This window comes from Prenolepis imparis, unplaced genomic scaffold (assembly GCF_030444845.1).
Source record: "Prenolepis imparis isolate NDT839.2.m4 unplaced genomic scaffold, iyPreImpa1.0 SCAF_10, whole genome shotgun sequence".
Lineage (NCBI taxonomy): Eukaryota > Metazoa > Arthropoda > Insecta > Hymenoptera > Formicidae > Prenolepis > Prenolepis imparis.
The window spans coordinates 3,930,303-3,951,806 of NW_028141168.1; the positions used below are offsets into that span (position 1 = coordinate 3,930,303).

Genomic DNA, 21,504 nt, shown 5'->3' on the forward strand with positions numbered 1-21,504 from the left:
TGTTTTGCGTAGTATATATATATTATGAGAGGTATTAAAGAACGATAAATGATTTATTGTTTGTATTTATTAGCTGTTTGAATGATAAACAACACAAATAATTAAAAATAATTGACAAATAATTCACAGTTTACAATAAACATTTGAAAATTCCATCACCTAACCTAACCTTAATGCACTTTGCAACTCTTGAGGTAATAGTATGTGTTGTTCTTTTGAGGCCATCTTGTCTTTTTTATGAAAACATTTATTATATGAACGATCAATTCGTCTCTTATATTCACGGTTTCTTTGTACATCGTCTTTCATCCATTTCCACAAATCAAAATATAATCTATATAAATCGGTAATAGATAGGCTATTCGAGCCGTACGCGGATGTCGGTGCGTCGATTCCAACGAAAATTAATTTTTCGTTGGAATTAACTAATTGTGCACGGGGCACACATTTTGCTTGGTACACCGCCAAGACTTTATTACGGAACAATCTCAATTCGAGATTTTTAATTCCAAAGATCCCCTCTAACCCTCTAAATATAATTTGTTTTAAAAACTGCGCATGCGCATCGGAGTGTACGCGCTAATTTCAAATAGTTGTATTTCCACATCTATTGAGAATTGGGACACATGTTTATATGAATTTTTTTACTCAGAATAATCTATACTACAATCTTCCAAAATATCTCCTCTTGAAACACCCTGTATTATAGCAAATAAACTTCAGAATTGATAATAAATAAATATTCAATTATTTACAGATGTGCAACCACGTTCTGTGCGCTCCGTCTCAGATGACGTCTTCCTTCATCGTCGGGAGAAACGCGTGCGTCGTTGCGCCTGCGACTGTGCGTGTTAAAGGATGAAGCCTGCGACTGCACTTTGGTGCGTGTATCGGACGGAGAATGAGGTTTCAAGTCCGTCTTGTAAGATAAGATATTAAGAAGAAAAGAGTTCTAAAAGCGCGTCATCAACGCACACTTTGATCAAACAATTGCATTACGCTCTTAATTAAGAAATAAAACAAACACAAGAAAAATAGTTGCATATATATATTCTCGATAATGCTGCGATCATTTGTATTAAAAAAAATTCGTATTAAAAAAATTTGTATTAAAAAAAAATTTCATGATCTAAAGTACATTATTGTAAGGTTATAAGGTTCAAATAATTTTTTGTCCAAGTTATCCTAGATTCTCCGAAGCTTTCGATAATAGTCGAAATATCTTGAGTTATACTATATTTGTTATATGAAAAAATAAAATATTATGCGAAATTGATAATATTTTTACATTTTCATCGCGCGACAGATAAATATTAATAAAATAATATAGTTGATGATTATATAATCGAGGAATAATATTTGATTTCAACACGACAACGCGTAATTGTGATTTCAGAATATTTACTCTCTTCTCTATCGGCTAAGAATACAAGATAGAAAACCACATTTATAAAAATATATAACTGTTATATATTGAGATATATTTTACCAACTTGCGAGCTATTGATCAGACAATAAATAATAGTTTCCAAATTGATTTGATTGATTATATTGTTACATTCTTTCATAGAGAGAGAAAAAGTAGGAAGATAGTTTAGTAATCTGTGATTCTCTTATAAATAATCTTCTTATGAAAACGCTGCAAACAAGCAAAGTTTTATTTTACAGAATGATTAATTATTAGGCATGTTTTTCTGTACAATAATCTCGACTTTATATTTCGTTATTAATTTTTGTTTATTTTTTTCTTATCCTCATCTCATCCTTCCAAACGGTAGAGAAAAATAAAAACCGATTTTTTTACGTAAAAACTGAACACCGTATATTATGTATTTTTTAGTTTGGTTAATTGCCTTCGAAAATAGATTTCTGTACATTGCGTTTATCGACAAATTAATTTTAAGCTTTGAATGTTTTATTGAATTATGTTCTTTATGTACTATGTTTTTCCTTTTTCATGTGACAAGTAATAAAAGTGGTACGATATTGACTCAATTAATACCTTATAGAACATCTAGACATATATACAAATCTCTTACATTTTAAAATAATAAAAGATTAAATATATCGCAACATAAGAAACAAAAAATATATTTTAAAAATATAATACATTTATTACATTTTAAATATATATTTATTTATGGGTCTATTCTGTAAAAATGCTCTATAACGCTGTATCTCTATAAGCTATGTAACACTATAGAGCAAAAAAGAAAGAGCGACGAGCGAAAAAAAGAAAGAGCTAAAGAGCTACAGAGCTACAGAGCTTATAGAGCGAAAATTTTCTTACAGAATATACCACTTAATATATGTATATTAAATAATACATTAGATATTTCGCAGTTGACAAACATTGCTCGACGCTTGATTTTTGCTGTATTTAAAAAGATAAAGAATTATTGCTTATTAATTTAATATAATAATTATCTTTTTAATACGTATGGATTTGAATATCATCATCACGTTTTGGATTTTTCACAGATTTAAATTAATTATCGGCTTATCATCTTCAAATTAAAAAACGCGCAATAATATGTAAGGGCCTGAGCAGAATGGCTGACTTACAACTTTAAGACAATGTTTTATGCCCTTAAGTTTTTGTCTTATATATAGTAACGCACAATACTGTCTTTTGTCTCAAATCTTATAAGTTAGCCATTCTGCTCAGGCCCTAAGTCATATAACAGAGTCATATAACAGAGTATAATTAAAGTATAAAGACAAAAAAGTAAATAAAGACAAAAAGTCAACAATCAACCGTTTATAATAATTAATTCAATATTCAAAAAATAAAACATTTCGAAGGCACTTTTTATCTTGTGTTATATGTTAAATATTTTGCGACACTCTTTTCCTCTCCTCATGAATCAATTATCACACAATGGATAGCACTATCAAGCGATGCCAAGTACATAAAAATTTCTTTTTGGCTTGTCAACAGGACAGGGCCGGATTAACGCATAGGCAAACTAGGCACTGCCTATGGGCCCCCACCACGAAAAGGCCCCCACCAACCAATGAAGAAAATTTTTTTTATAACCAAAAAAATTATATTTTATGAATAAATTCGTAAATGGTTAATGATGCATTTCACTATTAGTTATTATTTGTATTATATTAATTACAGTTCCTTTTTTAGTGCTCAAATGTTCAATTAATTTTCAAAAAATCCTACATAGGCCCCCACCATCTGCCTAGGGCCGCATATTAGGTTAATCCGACCCTGCAACAGGACAAGGACTTTTGTCTATATACAGGAAGAGCCACGGCGCTACCAAGCTTCATCCGGAGTTTTATATCTAATAAAATTTCGACTAACTAAAATACCTCAAGAACTAAAGCCGTAATAAAAAAATCTAATTGCACTTTTATATAATGTTGATACAAGCGTTCGATTGTGCAACTAGTTTGAATAAGATTGGTGCAGTCAATCGTGAGGTATGATAATCGCATACCAGAATTGTGATATTTTTCATTCTTCTTCATCGTCAGGATAAGGTTCAGACTCACATACGAACGTTAGCATGCAAAACGATTTTGTCAATGAGTACGTTTACACGTCACTCTTAAGGCTAGAGCACAGGCTTTTGCATAACGCATAACGCATATGGATAAGAAATTCGATTGGTTGAATTTAAGCTTATATTGCTTTCTCTCTCGTGTGATTTTATGCATAAATGGCGGATTTTATGCATAAATCCCAGTTGCGGCCAGACTCTTATTAGAGGGTCTCTACTTCTGTACAATAGAGTGAGAAAGAAGCGTGTCAAAATTGGGGTGCTTTCCAGCTATGTACACAGGCGACACTGTGTAACACAGTATACGACTCAGTGCTTTCCAACTACGACACAAGTCGACACAAGCGTACACAGCTAAAATGCTATGTACGACTGTGTCGTCGCTCCATGGCTACCAACATTTTTACATTTGTTATAATTATTTTATTTTCTATGGATTGGTATCCGTAGGTGATCTCTGTATACTTAGCAGACAAATTTAATATTTCTTATTTTTATTTATTATGCAATCGTTAAAAATTGTTTGGGCAAGTTTAGGAATATAGTCTCATATAGTTTAAGAAATAATTATTTTATTTATAATTAATTGAGCGTATAGTTAGCAGATATAATTAAAAAAATTTTAATGCAATTGTTGAAAATTTATTTGAGCAAGTTTAGGAATATATACTACTATTAGAATTAATCAATATTTATTTTGATTTGTCAGTTTTGATTTGAATCCCGCGTTTAGTTATTTATACTATAAGGTGCAATATTAGTTACGTAGACGCCACCTATCTACCCTAGTAATTTTTTTTATTTTTTGTGTTGTACCTACGTATCTTACCTTTTTACTAAGTCACTTCACTTCCGATATAACGCTGGGTCCACAATAGGTGATTTAAGCTCTAAGCCTTAAGAAATTGATCAATCGCAGTCAAGTATGAGGAGAAAACTCGACTGTGATTGGTCAATTTCTTAAGGCTTAGGACTTAAATCACCTATTGTGGACCCAGCGTAACTGTTTAAGTAGTGACCGTATAATTCTTTTTTGTCCTTACAATAAGAAATCTCTATGTTTATTTAATGCGCTATTATAAAGAATATTCTTCTGGGTTTAAATAAATAATACACGATTATTATCAGTATCTACTAATAGGTTATGGGCCTAGATTACAATTAAGAGCACATCTCGTGAATTTTTTTATTAAATTCTCTCTCTTGTCGAACAGTGTGATATAAGTAAGAATGGCCACGTCGTTGGATATTACAACCAAATATGTCATCCCGCGGCTTAATGCTACTAATTATTTTAATTGGCGTTTTTGTCTGGAGATGCTGCTAAAAGAAAAAGGTATTTGGCATACAATTACTGAGGGAAGACCAACACCTGTGTAAGCGACAACGCGAATTACTAAATAACTCAGTCTTAAGAAGTTTAAATAATATTTATTGAACTAAACTTGATCGTGTGGCCGGACAGCTAAATTCAAAACCAAACAAACACCGTCTCCAAGACAAATACACACACTACACTTCACATGTATCGCTCTCACCTTCATATCACTCGTAGCAAACCTGAGCATACCCGCCAATTTCTCACAATTCGGCCTTTCCTGACAATTTGTCCGGCCTCGGACACAGTAATACAAACACAATTCTAAGAATATAGCGAACGAATACAATTAAACTCTGCTTATCAACTAAACAATTTCATCATGCCAAGGTCTAATATTACATGCTTCCCATGTTCCTTCGTATGGGCGACGCGATGTTTGGGAATTTTCCACGTCTTTAACTATATATCTTCCGCAACTATATATCGTTCCGAAGGACTTTGAATATTTCGTATGGTCCTTTAAATTCGGGAATGAGTTTCTTTGGCGCTCCTAGAGTATTATCAAAATTTCGAATTCCTACGTAATCGCCCTCTTTGTACTTGCGCGGTTCTTTTCTACTCTTATCAAAATAACGTTGATTATACTCCTGACTTTTGAAAATATTTCGGGTGGCCTTTTCTCGTATTGCTTCAAGATCTCGAGTTTCAGATGTATCTTTTTCTTCGAAATGCTCCTTAACTCCGTCAATGTTCGGGCCTCGCTGATTTACTCCAAACAATAAACGACTTGGCATTTCTCCTGTGGATTTGTTTATAGTATTGTTGATCGCGAACTCTGCTTCTGCTAATACTTTATACCAATATTTTCCGATTTTATTATCTACTATTTTGGCAATAAGCGGACCTAACACACGGTTAATACGCTCTACTTGCCCATTCGCTTTCGGAGATCCTGTAGCTATTAATACATGTCGAATATTATTTTCTTTAAGAAATTCTTCGAATTCACTTGAAATAAAGCTAATTTCTCTATCGCTCACTATCATATATGATTATAATTCATGAAATGCTGTTTTAAACATTCGATGGATTCCTTTGAAGTTGTAGTCTTAGTAGCGTATAATTTTGTATATTTCGTGAACGCATCTACAACTACTAAAATATGTTGTTTGATTAAATGTTTTCTATCTAAAGGTCCTATGTGGTCGATATGAAATATCTGAAATGGTATATTGCCTTTAGGAATACAGTGTAAAAAACCTTCAGATCTGCCTGTAGATGGAGAAAAAGCAATACATTTCAAACAATTTCTAATATGATTTTTAATCTTAACACGCATTTGCGGAAACCAATAAGTTTTATCGATTGTACCACATGTTTTTCCTGAACCAAAATGTCCCATTTCATCGTGATATTTTTGCAATACATGACCTTCCATTTTTTCTGGCACGTAAAATCTTAATTCGCCATCCTTCTTTCTATACACGAGTCCATTTCGCATCTCGTACTGTTTATCTTGAGATTTCTCAAGCTTTCCGCGTAATCCTCAAATTTTCAAATCACGGTTTTGACTTAATGCTAGCTCTAATTTAAGAAGGTTATCCTCAATTACCAAGATGTTAGTCGCTCGGCTTAAAGCATCTACATGTTGCATTTTTGAACCGGCTCTATGCTCTAGAACGTAATCATATTGCATAAGCTCGACTGCCCACCTTTCAATTCGTGGACACATGTCTTTCTTATCTAAAGTCATTTTTAAAGACGCGCAATCTGTAACGATTTTAAATTTAATTCCATGTAAATAGATGCGAAATCGACATAATGCATAAACAACGGCGAGCGTTTCTAATTCGAAACTATGATAACGGCTTTCAGTATCAGTTGACCTTTTTGAAAAATACGAGACTGGATGAAATTTTATGTCCTCTTTCTTTTGCATAAGGGCGGCATCAAAACCATGCGAACTAGCATCTGTGTGGAGCTCCGTTTCATCATGAGGGCTGTATATACTAAGTACAGGTGCCTCCTGCAGCTTTTGTTTAAGTATTCGAAATGCCTTTAATTGTTCTTCCCCGAACTTGAATTTCACATTTTTACGAAGCAATTCATGAAGTGGCTTTGCAATTACAGAGAAACCCTCAATGAATTTTTGGAAATACGAAGCCATGCCGAGGAAACATTGCAAGCTTTTTAAGTTTTGTGGAACTGGATATCTCTCAACTGTTTCAATTCCTGACTTATTCGGCTGTACTCCGTTCTCAGAGATACGATAACCTAAGAATTCAATCTCTGAACATAAAAATTTACATTTATCGATTCGGAGCTCCAACAGATTACTTACTAAACACTTAAAGAATTGCTTTAGGACCTTAAAATGATGCTCTAAAGTAGTGGTTGCGACCAATACATCGTCCATATATACGACAATATCTCCCGTCCTAATTAATTCTGCTAACGCTTCGTTTACAAATCTTTGAAATCTTGACGGTCCTACCTTGAGTCCGAAAGGCATTTGTCGATATTCAAAAATTCCGTACGGCGTCGTAAATGCAGTATACTTTATCGATTCGTCAGCAACTCGAATATGAAAAAATCCGTCTTTCAAGTCAAAGATACTAAAATATTTTTTATCTCTTAACACATAGATTTGGTCTTCTATTACCGGAAGAGGATAATTATCGCGACGTAGGACTTTATTTAACACACGATAATCGACACAAAGTCGAAGCTCTCCATTTTCTTTCTTAACCAAAATTATAGGAGAAACAAATTCGGACTTACTAAGCTGAATTATTTTTCTCTCTAGAAGATCGTCTAATATTTTCCTCAACTTTTCTTTTTCCGAAAATGAGACTCGACGCGGATTAAAATGGAATGGATTTTCGTTCGTAAGACTTAATTTTAATTCCATATCCACTTTCGGATCGTTAGGTCTTTCGGGCTCAATGTATTCCGACTTAAATAGTTCTCGCAAATTAAACTGTATTTCACGTGGTACTTCAGGATTAATATATAAAGAATCTAATATTGTATCGCGCGGATTGTCGATTTCTACATTTAAAAGTTCATCTATCGCTTGAACTTCCGGTTTTCCCAGACTCAAATCAAATTTCTTCAAAACGTCACGACCCAATACTACCGAACTTACCATAGTCGTATCCGGAACGACTAATATTGACATATTATTCTTTGTTTCATTATCGATAGTAATATTTAATGTATATAACCGATTATCTGTAACAGCGACTTATTAATTCCATGATAATTTCCCGGGTGCAAATTAAACGATTCTACTGCTTTATTAAACGCAAAACTTTCTTTAATAAAACTGACTTTACTACCCGTATCCATTAATGTATTCAATCGAATCTTATGATTTATACCGGAACGACTTATCTCGTAATCGACATCTCTAAAAAACGTTTCTTCCTCCTCAGCAAATCCTGAGACGGAGCAAACTTGATTCTCCTCCTCCTCGTTGACAACTGCAACCTCCGATGATGGCGTAGTCCTCGTTGGACAATCCTTAAATATGTGGCCCATCTCGCTGCACTTAAAACACGAGCCCTTCTCGCGCTTAGGTTGTCGGCAGTCAGCAGCAATATGTCCCGGTTTATTGCAGTTATAACATCGAAGATTTTTGGATTTTCCTTCATCGTTTTTAGTCTGCTTCTCTTCTTTCTTCTCAAAATCCTTTTGTGAATCAGCTGATTTTGCGTCGTGTTTACCTGTCGATCGAAAATCTCGCTTAATATTATTTTTTACCGACATTCGCAACGACACCTTCTCAAAAGCTCGTAACATATCTTCCTTCCTCTGAAATTCTTTCCTTCTTGCTAAATCTTGTAGATGGTCGCTCGGAATGCCATCGATCAAATAATCGATCATTTCTTCTTCGTCGATAGGAACGTCTTTCGCTAAAATTATTTTATCATGAAAATAATCTGCGAAATTTTCAGATGGTTTCCACTCTCGCGTCTCGAACTTCTTCCTCAGAGCAACTCGCAACGGACGATGATCATACATTTTACGGAAGCCGTCCATTATTTCATCGAGACTCATGGCGATCGTATTCTCCGCCTGAAACCAACTCTTTGCCTTACCTTTTAATTTGTTACTAACGAGCAGTTTTGCACGGTCGTCGTCAAGATGATAGGTTGCACACAACTGGCGAATTTGTTGCTCCCATTTTTTAAATGTCCCTGTGCTTCCGTCGAAAAATCCTACCAATTCCAGCATGGCAGAGATGTTTTCTATTTTACGTGTCGCTGTCACCTCGGCTACTAGCGGTGTGGTTCGTCTCAGCTGCTCGTTCTCACGTCTAGCAATTTCCAACTCTCTTCTTAAAAGTTCGTTTTCCCGACGCTCAAACTCAAGTTGCATATCACGATATTGATGCGCTAATTCTTCATTATTTAAGCGGTTACTATTTTCTGAACAATTTCTATCTTCTCTCGAACACTCTATCATCGTTCTTTCTTCCTCACCGTAATCATCTTCTTCGTCTGCAGTTACTGTTACCTCCTCGTCCGACAAATCCTTACCTGAGGTAGTCCTTGAGTCTTCAGTACAGACGATACAATCTATCCATTTACCACTTGGATCGTTGCTATCCAAACGAGCAATGAGGTCTACCTTGTTTCCGGAAATTGACAAACCTCGCCTTCGTATTTCGGCCTTAAGTTGAGCTACTGAAAACTTCTTCGGATCCATTGCGATTCAGTTTTCGTTCGTCTGCCGATCGTCTTTCAAAATTAATTTATTTTCTCACGTTCTATCCCACTTCTGATTTTTGTAAGCGACAACGCGAATTATTAAATAACTCAGTCTTAAGGAGTTTAAATAATATTTATTGAACTAAACTTGATCGTGTGGCCGGACAGCTAGATTCAAAACCAAACAAACACCGTCTCCAAGACGACAAATACACACACTACACTTCACATGTATCGCTCACACTTTCATATCACTCGTAGCAAACCTGAGCATACCCGCCAATTTCTCACACCTGTCACTCCAGACTGGACAAAAGCGGATGAGAAAGCATTGGCCACAATATCATTAATGATCGAAGATGATCAAATTCAGCACTGTGAGACACGTGGTTGAAACGTGGTTAGGACAGGAATGGCAAAAGGGATAGGCGTGGAATCGGTTCTCTGAGGGTATTCGCCGAAAATAACTTACATCAGTTAGACTGAACAGGTACTTTATTTGGAAGCGTGTTCCCGGCAAGAGTCGTGGATGAAGACTGAGGTGGCTGGAACTCCTGCCACCTTTCCGGCCGCGCGCAAGCGTCGCTGGCCAATCCCCAGCGCGCCTGTACGAACGACCAATGAGCGGCGAAGTTGCCGCTGCGCGCGCAGCCTGTTCGCGAGCGCGTATACATCGTGTCACATTAATAAGAAACGCTCATCAAGCATCTTACAGCACATTAGAACGAGTAAATGTGCAAAGGACGCATGGATTGCGTTGAGAGAATTTCACGAACGTACACGCCTGGTAGTAAGGTTAGAGTTCTCCGTACCATAATGCGACAACGTGCCGACGAGAACAGCGATATGGAAGCCCACGTAAATCGCATGAACGAGTTGTTCCAGCAGTTGTTGGCTCTTGGGGACGAGCTTAACCCGGAATTCATTATAAGTGCAACGCTTCTTGGTTCATTACCGAGTAGTTATGACAGTTTAATTACAGCTCTCGAAGCACGACCAGAAGTCGAACTGTCATCATCTTTTGTGCGTTCTAAAATTATTGAAGAGTACCGGCGACGTAAGGACAGAAATAATGGTCAAGGCGAGTCACAAATAATGAAATTTACAAATGATGGTGCAGCCAAGAAATCTACAACATGCTATTTTTGTAAGCGTAAAGGACATCATCGAGATAAATGTCAACAGTATGCAAACTGGAAGGCGAAGAAAGGCTTAACAGGTAATCAAAGTAAATCAAATCCTTCGTCTAAAGCTAATATAGTTAAGAACAATGATGCCTCCGATGAGTCGTTATTCTTGGTTGGCAGAGCCAATGGATGGATTTTGGATTCCGGGGCAACCTGTCATGTCTGCTGCAAATATGAAAACTTTATTGAATTTGATGGCACACATAGCGAAAAGGTGTCGGTGGCAAATGGACAAGAAGTCAAGGCATCCGGCAAGGGCAAAGTGGCTGTCGTCTTTCTAAATGGCAGTGGAGACACAACAAGAGTAATAATTAAAAATGTATTATACGTCCCATCAATTGAAGGAAATTTGATTTCTGTAAAACAATTAACGGAAAAAGAATTCAACGTGGGATTCCGTGGAGGCACCTGTGAAATTCATACTAACGATAACAAACGTCAAATTGCTGTGGGCGACATCGTCGGAAACTTATACCAGATACGAATAGCAAATCAAGTAAATGCTGTTGCAATTCGTCAAGAGTTATGCATTCACCAATGGCATCGCGATATTGACGTTGTCAAGAAAATTCCGTCAAGTGACCTTGTAGCTGGAATGAAACTATCAAGTTGCGACTCTGGATGTGCCCATATAAGGAATTGCGAAATATGTATTCAAGGCAAGGTTACACGTATGCCCTTTCCAAAGAAGTCGCAGAATCGTTCGTCCGCCGTATTGGATTTAATCCATAGTGACGTTTGTGGACCTATGCAGACAAAAACCGCATCAGGTAAACGTTATCTGTTAACATTAATCGACGATTTCTCACGATACACAACGATTTACTTGATTAAAGAGAAATCGGAAGTATTTCAGAAATTTAAGGAATTCCATCGATTGATGCAAAATCAATTTGGTAAAAATATTAAATCTCTTCGTACAGATAGAGGAGGAGAATATTTAAACAACGCGTTCATAAATTATTTGAACGAAAATGGTATCAAATCTCAACGTACAGCACCTTTTTCTCCAGAACAGAATGACGTCGCTGAAAGGAAAAATAGGACCTTAATTGAGATGGCTCGATGCATGTTACTCGACATGCGAAGATGGATTTCAGCTTCTGGGGTGAAGCAGTTACAACAGCGAATTTCTTACAAAATCGACTTCTCTGGAAAAATGTGGATAAAACACCGTTTGAATATTGGTACAATAGAAAGCCAATTTATACAAATTTAAAACGTTTCGGTGTAGACTGTTATGTCAAAATCCCTGATGAAAAACGAAGAAAACTGGATCCTAAAGCATTAAAAGGAATTTTACTTGGCGTCGATATGGAATCAAAGGCATATAGGATTTATATACCAAGCTCCAGAAAGGTTCTCATTTCAAGAGATGTAAAATTTATTGAAGAAATAGACGCTGTTGGTAAACCATCAATCGAGTCAAAGAAAAACATTATTCATCAGGATGCTGTAGCTGGTGAGTCAAATATTGAAATCGACGGATTTCCGGTTCAAGATGATTCGAAGAATGAGGATATTAGTCATGACCGAAATATCGACTATGAAGATTCAGCAACGGAAGATCCGAATTCAACTGAAGAAGATATCACAAATCAACCTATTCAATTGAGACGCTCTGAGAGAGTAAATAAAAGCGTTCCACCTGAACGACTAATTGAACAAATAAGTGTTGTAACAAATGGCGAACCATCGAACTTCGAAAAAGCAATTTCATGTCATGAAAAGAACAATTGGATCCGCGCTATGCAAGAAGAGCTATGCTCATTAGAAGCTAACGGGACATGGAAATTGGTCACTTTATCCACAGGTAAAAAGGACCCCGCACTAAACCACGTGAAAATGGGCCCCGGCGAAAATGGCTGAATTTGAAATATGTTGTACCTTTTGGGTCACTGAATAAATGTTTCCTCAGGCAAAATGTCAAAAAATGGACAGTTTCGTCGTTTCAACCCTTCAAAAGCCTGCGGTCAGACCAGCAAAGATATCACTTTCGGATCAATGCGGTTACCATTATAAGGAAACAATATGAATTTTTAGTGAACAAAATAGTTAAAGAATAATTTGTTTATGACAGTATTGTTTAAACACTTTGAAAATGTCATTGTTTGCAAGAACTGATTGCTGATTTAAAGTGGGAAAAATCATAACGGATAGCGTTTTTTTAACGCATTATTTGTTTTAAAATAAGCAATAAACAATACTGTCATAAACAAATTATTCTTTAACTATTTTGTTCACTAAAAATTCATATTGTTTCCTTATAATGGTAACCGCATTGATCTACGAAAGTGATATCTTTGCTGGTCTGACCTCAGGCTTTTGAAGGGTTGAAACGACGAAACTGTCCATTTTTTGACATTTTGCCTGAGGAAACATTTGTTCAGTGACCCAAAAGGTACAACATATTTCAAATTCAGTCATTTTCGCCGGGGCCCATTTTCACGTGGTTTAGTGCGGGGTCCTTTAGTCGGCTGTAAATGGGTGTATAAAATAAAATCAGATGCAAGTGGAAAAACAAGAAGATTTAAAGCAAGACTTGTAGCTCAAGGTTTTAGTCAAAAATTTGGTATTGACTATGATCAAGTGTTTGCACCTGTAGCCCGACAGACAACATTCGGGATATTGCTAACTATCGCAGCAAGCCGAAACATGTTAGTTTATCACTTCGATGCGAAGACCGCATTTTTAAACGGCGTATTGGAAGAGAAAATTTATATGCGTCAACCACCCGGATTCGCAAAGGAAGGAGCTCAAGAAATGGTATGCCTATTGAAAAAGAGCATTTACGGATTAAAACAGTCCGCGCGCATTTGGAATGAAACGATACACAACGTCTTAACTAAAGCAAAATTAACACAAAGTAAATCTGATAATTGTTTATATATATACAATGGGAATAAAGAAAGTGTGTACGTTCTCATATACGTGGACGACATATTAGTGGCAGGCTGTTCAATTGAAGTAATCAACAACATAAGGAAAATGCTGAGTACAAATTTTGATATTGAGAATCTTGGTGAAATAAGAAGTTATTTAGGGATCAGAGTTACAAAACAAGCAGATTATTTTTTACTTGATCAACAAAAATACATTTTAAATGTAGCCGCAAAATTTCAATTAAACAACGCTAAGGATTCGAACATACCATTAAGCCCATCGTATCAGAAGGAACCAAATGAAGATATCATGGCAAACAATGAGAAGTATCGTGCAGCAATTGGACATCTATTATATATTTCAACAAATACACGGCCTGACATCTCGGCAGCTGTTTGTATTTTATCACAAAAAGTATCTAAACCTACAACGTCCGACTGGAATCTGGTTAAGAAACTAATTAAATACTTAAAAGGTACTTCATCGTTACGATTAAAACTAGGAGGTATTAATGACAACGAGAATTTAATTGGTTTTCCCGATGCAAACTGGGCTGAAGACCGCAAATCAAGAAAGTCCAATTCAGGTTTTATATTTATGCTCGGAGGGGCAATTAGTTGGAGTTCTAAACAACAAGACTGCGTCGCTTTATCGTCAACCGAAGCGGAGTTTATAGCACTTTCAGAAGCGTGCAAGGAGTCAGTTTGGATACAACGAATTTTGATTGATTTCAAATGGAAAGGACAAACGTACACGAAGATCTACGAAGATAATCAAAGCGTTTTAAAAATGATAATTACTGAAAGACTAAGTAACCGAACTAAACACATTGACACAAAAGTTCATTTTGTGACCATATTGATAAAAAACGCATTATATGCGAATATTGTCCGACCGAAGAAATGTTGGCTGATTTGTTAACAAAAGGGTTAAGTAAAGATAAGTTTGTAAAACTAAGGGATCTCTGTGATTTAATTCATATTGATTAAGGAGGAGTATTAGAATTAATCAATATTTATTTTAATTTGTCAGTTTTGATTTGAATCCCGCGTTTAGTTATTTATACTATATGGTGCAATATTAGTTACGTAGACGCCACCTATGTACCCTAGTAATTTTTTTTATTTTTTTGTGTTGTACCTACGTATCTTACCTTTTTACTAAGTCACTTCACTTCCGATATAACCTGTTTAAGTAGTGACCGTATAATTCTTTTTGTCCTTACAATAAGAAATCTCTATGTTTATTTAATGCGCTATTATAAAGAATATTCTTCTGGGTTTAAATAAATAATACACGATTATTATCAGTATCTGCTAATAACTACGTTTACGCGAGTGTTATTTCTGTAGTAACTTACTCAAATTATCGTAAGGTTACGATAATTTGAGTAAGTTACTACAGAAGTAACACTCGCGTAAACGTAATAATAGTCTCATAGTTTAAGAAATAATTATTTTATTTATAATTAATAAAAATTAATTAAACGTATAGTTTTAGCAGACATAATTATCAAACTTTTAATATTACAATAATTAAAAACTTATTTGGGCAAGTTTAGGTATATAGTCTTATAGTTCAAAAAATAATTATTTTATTTATAATTAATAAAAATTAATTAAGCATATAGTTAGGAGACATAATTAAAAAAAAATTAATATTGCAATCGTTGAAAAATTGTTTAAGCAAGTTGGGAATATAGTCTTATGTTATATAATTTAAGAAATAATTCTTTTATTTATAATTAATGAAAATTAATAGAGCATATAGTTAGGAGATATATAGTTAAAAGTTCTTAAATTGAATGGATGCTTACGCGCGTTTCTTTCTTTTAATCGCTCTTTGCACGAAAATAATTATGTAATTTAAATAATTATAGAAAAAAACTTAATTTTATTAATTTATAACAATTTAATTTACATAATTTTATCAGTTTTTTTTAGTCTCTTCTATATATCTGATAAATTAATTTATTCATAAAAAATTTTTGTTACAAAATATTTTTACAACGAAAATATCTACTGCGATTTTTAATTATTACAAATTGTTAAACATAATTGTACATATCATCGGTAAATGTAGTGACAAATATTGTAAAGTAACTGCCCTGCACTCTGGTGGTGAAATGAAATAGCATTCCAGCTACAAGTCGGCACTATGTAAAACTGTGTAACACAGTGTCTCACTGTGTTCCGTAGCTTCTTCTTCTTCGATTTCGATGGCACTTAGCAGATGCGATTTCTACTTATGCTGCCAGATTTTCCTCTGCAAGAGTCAGCAAACATCAGTGGTCATCTCACTATTCTCTGTTTCCATTCCTTATATATGGTTTGCAGATGCTCATGCTTAAGAGACAGGAAATGCAACGTCCCCATGCATGCTCACACCAACAAGCAAAGCAAAGCCAAATCCCCATCCTCAGTCAATCCGATCAGATCATTATATCATTCTTTTGCAGAAAAGCGACCAAAGGTGATAGGATTTTATATGAAGGGAATTTCAGTAATGCAAAAATATTATAAGGAGGCCCGTAGCCCAGGCCGCGACGAAGGGAGCTCAGGAGAGCGCCACGACCAGCCTCAACGGTGGGGCAGTCCCACAAGACATGTTCTATATCCTGCAAAGCAGTCCCACATTCACAACCCGGCGAATTGACGATTCCACATCTGAAAAGACTGCCATTCAAATTATAATGATTAGACCTTATTCTACCGGTCAGTACAATCTCAGCTCGTCCCAACCCAATCGCAGAAAACCATGGTTTAGAGCAGAAAAAGGAACCGTAAAGTATGAAGTACAACGATCCTTTATGCCCAGCCTGTGCGAGAAGATAATCCGATGTAGAGTTAATATATCTATCTTTTGCTCTTTCATAAAAATCTGTGTGGGGAGGAAGATACGCCGAGTTCTCCTTGTAGCCTCCTTAGCCAATAGGTCAGCGGTTTCATTACCCAAAATATCGACATGGGCCGGAATCCACACCAGAACTATATCCAAGTCCTGCAAAAATGCAGACCTTAATTTGTTCTTTAACACCAAAAGCAAGTAGTTAAAATCTCTATCAAGTCTACTATTTGTGATCATTTCAATGATACTGCGGGAGTCGGTAAACACCGAGACATTTTTGATATTATTTTCAAGAATGCAATCAACAGCATGAATTAACGCTATACATTCCCCGGAAAACGATGAGAAGTTACTGTCTAGCTTATAGCCCCTTTGAAGCTTTAAAGTAGGGGAATAATAGGCAGCTCCAACTGAAGTATTGGAACCATACTTTGATGGATCCGTGAAAATAAGATGTCTGTTTACGATGAGATCCAATAGAGACCTCTGAAAAACTAGCTGTGGAAAGGGAGCCTGGTGTATCTCTTTGACCACATGCCGCGGGGTAATTATGGAAACAGGTTTGAATATTGTAGTGTCGAAGGAAAACAAATATATTGGAATCCCGGAAAAGGCAGCAATTTTTGGCTTATAATTCTTGTTCTTGCAAAATACCCTATAAAGTAAAAAATATTTTGATAGATTGAAACCGGAGCCAGAATTGATTGCAGCTTTATGTAGATCATAAAGTTTATCTATTAGAGTATTGGAAACCGCCGCAAATAATTTATAAATGAATTTGGAGGCAAGGTATTCGAATCGGAACTTAATCGGACTAATTCCCGTCTCCGAGTAGACGATATTGGTTGGGGTGGATTGTCTCAATCCCACACAACATCTAAATGCTCTTCGCTGTACCCTCTCCAGGAGTTCCGTCAATCCTGCGTTATGAAGGGGAAAAATAAAGGACCCATATTCCATAGATCCCCTTATCAATGCCTTGAAAACACACAACAGAGTGCGCAGATCTGCACCCCACCAAACCCCACTCAACGACCTTATCACATTAACCAGCCTTCTACATTTATTAGTCAAATACTTCGCATGAAGATGACCCTTCAAAGCCGGATCAAAGAGGATACCCAAAAACTTATATTGGTTAACTGACGTTATAACAGAGCCCCCAAGGATTATCGAATGCCTCAATGGGTCGCCCCTCCCTCTAGTGAAGACCATCAGCGCCGGCTTAGAAGAGGATACCGATAGTCCCCCCCAGACACAAAAAGCTCGCTATTCCATTCGCCGATCTTTCAAGTGATCTCAATGAAGCATTAAGATTAGACGTTCTCACGTAAAGCACTATATCATCTGCAAATTGAAGCACTCGACAATTTGCAGTTAGCGAGGAACGACAACCTGTTAAATATAAATTGAATAAAAGAGGGCTCAAGATAGAGCCCTGTGGAATGCCCTTGTGAGAAACAGCAATCTGATAACTCTCCATTTATAACAAATTGGAGTGTCGTTGAGTTTATAAGTTGATATATAAACCAACAAATCTTTGAGAGGGAGCCTCATTTCACTCAGTTTTGATGTTAAAATTGAAGGGACCACATTATCAAATGCTCCCTCGATATCCAGGAAAAAGCACGCCGTATCTTGACGAGTCACGAATCCTGTAAAAATCTCTGTAGATAGAATGCTCAAGTTATCCTGACATGATCTTCTCCTGCGAAAGCCATATTGAAAAGCGGGCAGCAGCTCCCGAGACTCCACCCACCAAGTCAGGCAAACCGATATCATCTTTTCCAGAACCTTAAGAAGACTAGAAGTAAGAGAGATAGGTCTAAACTTTCCTGTGGAGCCCTTTAGAATCAAAAACACCAAGGAGTGACTCCAGGAATCCGGAAAGGAACCCGCATCAATAAGATCATTGAAAATCCCCAACAAAGTGTTCAGATATTCATCCAGAAGCAAAGAAATCATATGATTATCGATCCTATCGATCCCCGAAGAGGAACGAATTCTAAATCCCTTGATCACTGATCGTATCTCATCCAAAGTGAAAGGTGAATCAAACATTTTACATACGTAATTGGACGAAAAATCATTCACAGACGAATAAGCTCTATGATACACCGAAGAAGGACAAAAGGAGCCAATAGCTTCCCCAATGCTCTCTGAAACTCCATTATTCGAAGTAGGAATGGGAACCTGCGTTCCCAAATGGCGATTCTTAAAACGCTTTATCATACCCCACAAGACAGAGATAGGTGTTCTAAGAGTCAAACTATTACAAAAGCTCCTCCATCCCTTTTTCTTTTCGGACCTCAACACGCGTCTAGCTAACGCCTCATGTCTCTTAAAAGATATATAATTCGAATAAGAAGGATCCCTTTTAAAATCCGCCATTAGCCTGCGTCTCAAGTCCACCGCCTCCTGACAAGCCTCATTCTACCAGGGCGCCGGATTCGAGGATCTGTGACAACCACCGGAAGCGCGAAATCTCCTCCCCCCAGAGTCACCCGTCCCTCCAGCAGGCATCCGTTGAATTAGATGGTCTGCAAAAATAGCATATTTTTCCACAGGATCAGAGACCCCACTTAAAGCATCATTAAGAGTGACTAAACTCGAGGTCAAATTTCCCATAAAAGTGATACTCGATTTTTTAGTATGTTTAAATTTATGTGAAAAGACATTTTTTCTTTTAAGTTGATAATTAAAACGTATAGAAATAGAAAAATGATCACTAAAATAGGAATTTTCCATTACAGCCCATTCACAGAGGCTCAAGATGGGAGGAGATATGAATGTCAGATCAATCGCCGATCTAGCCTGCCCAGGGCAAGTCAAAAAGGTCGAGGCTCCATCATTAATGCACGTAAATGAGGCGTTCAGTGAGGCCTCCAGCAGAGAGATACCCTCCCCACTGGAACGCACACACCCCCAATCCCTATGATAACCATTAAAGTCCCCCATCACAATGGCACAAGAATAATTATTGCAAAAAGAGAAAAAAGAATCCCATTCCAGCAAAGAAAGGGACCCCCCAGGTCTTCTGTAAATTGATATTATAGTAAGATTAAAATCTTTATAGTATATTAAGACGACCATAATCTCAAGTTTTCCATCAAAGAATGGACAATGATCGATAAGAGTATATGGAATAGAGAGACGGATAGCCAACAATAGCCTGCTACTGTGTCGACTTCCTGAGTCCTTTCTAAGGATACAATATTCCTTCAAATTAATCTGGGATTCCCTTACCAGCGTTCCGTAGCTGGAAAGCACCCATTAGACTTATACAATAGATTGCGCGTTCCGTGAGAGGGGTTGAAGCCGACACTAGAAAGAGAGAGCAATAGCGTAAAGTCGTTGTGTCTTTCTCTAACATATCTCCACTATAGACATATTAAGATAGATTGCTTATAAGGTGGTGGGGGGCATCCTTCTGAGGGAAAAAGATGGCATGAATTGACTTGACTTTTTGTCTTCTCCTAATGGTATACTGCACTGGTGCGCAGATTACGTCATAAGTCATGTTTATTGGAAGAAAACAGAAACCCAAAGGTTTGTTCGCGTCGCGTGCCCCAAGCATGCCACAACATGCTTCTTCTCACTTCAATGCACTTTAATGGAGCGCATTAGAGTGAGAAAAAGCATGTTGGGGCATGCTTGGGGCGCGCGACGCGAATAAACCTCAAGTCATTTCTTTCCTTCAGGAGGATGTTCCCACTCCCGGTTTCACTGCCTCATAAGCAGTCTATCTTAATATGTCAATGGTCTAGTTTATACCGTTAAATCGATTGGTACGCGCATCAAGTTGGTGCGGATTAAACATTTGATTAGTCCCTGTTTACACCGATCGATTTCAAAACAGATAAGGTTAGGTTTTTAGCGAAATATAAAAATAATGGAAAGAGAACAAATTATGATATCATTTATGTTAGTGTTTAAAATTTTAAATATGCAGCAAAAACGTTTAAAAAATGTGATAAAATGTATGAGGATGAGATTTGATGCGTTTACAGCGTGCTGGCATCTTTTGATACGCGTATCAACTTGGTCTGATACTCGCGAGTCAGGAGTATCGAACCTGACCATACTAAAATAATCCGCTTCTTCTTCTTCTTCTTATGTAGCTGGAAGGCTTCGTGAGAATACACCTATACGCCAGTTTTAGTCTGAAAGAGCTGGGGGTTAGTAGTAAGAAAAGTTATAAATATATGTTGGCTTTTTTAGTAAAGGCCAGTATAGCTTTGTATGCTTGAGAGTTGTTGGAAAATACAATGTTTGGTATATCAAGGGTGATTAGTGGATTTGATTTTGTTAATGTGGATATAAGTTCATTAGAAAGATCGCTAAAATTAGGGCAATGAAAGAAAATGTGATTAATGTCCTGATATGTTTGTTCGCAGGAGCATTGGGGAGAGTCTATTATGTTTTTTCCCATAGGTGGGAGTTTGAGGCTGTATGGTAAGATCTGAGTCTTGAAATGAGAGAGAGTTATTACTGGTCGAGTGAGAACTTCTTTGGTTTTTTGGTACCAGGGAAGGGATAGTGGTGTATCGATTTTTGAGAAATATCTGGCGCTCTTGTAAAGGCTTTCATTCAAAAGAATCTCAGCAGCCCTAGCCTTGGCCTCTTTTTTGAATTTGGAGTATAAATTGGTGTAATGACATTTGCAAAGAAGGAAGGAGTCGGGAAGGTGCAGTGACTCTTTAGCCAAAGAATCTGTCTTCTCATTACCTGGTATACCGCAGTGACTGGGTACCCAGACGATTTTAACATTGAGACCAAGTTGGTTACAGTTGGTCATGATATTCTGAATATTAAAAATGATATGATGTGATTTTCCATGATAAACAAGATTTTTGAGGTTTGTGAGGACACTTAAAGAGTCAGAGAAGATTACTGATTTGTCAATTTTTTCATCTTCAATTATTTGGAGAGCTTCAGCTACTGCTAAAGCTTCAGCATCAAATATTAAGGAGTGTGGGTTAATTCTTTTTTTATAGGAGAGGTTCATTTTGGGCGAGAAGACTGCAAAGTCT

General features: G+C 36.6%; 1 protein-coding gene across 2 annotated transcripts in view; it reads left to right on the forward strand.

Moving 5' to 3' along the window:
* The window catches only part of LOC145941310 (uncharacterized), a 34,248-nt gene extending 32,253 nt beyond the window's left edge, over positions 1-1,995 (forward strand). For both annotated transcript variants that reach the window (XM_083047366.1, XM_083047367.1), the window contains exon 9: positions 758-1,995. In XM_083047366.1, coding sequence (XP_082903492.1) covers positions 758-855 — 98 coding nt within the window. In that variant the 3' untranslated portion in view covers positions 856-1,995. The remainder of the gene's footprint in view (positions 1-757) is intronic.
* Positions 1,996-21,504: the final 19,509 nt, after the last annotated feature.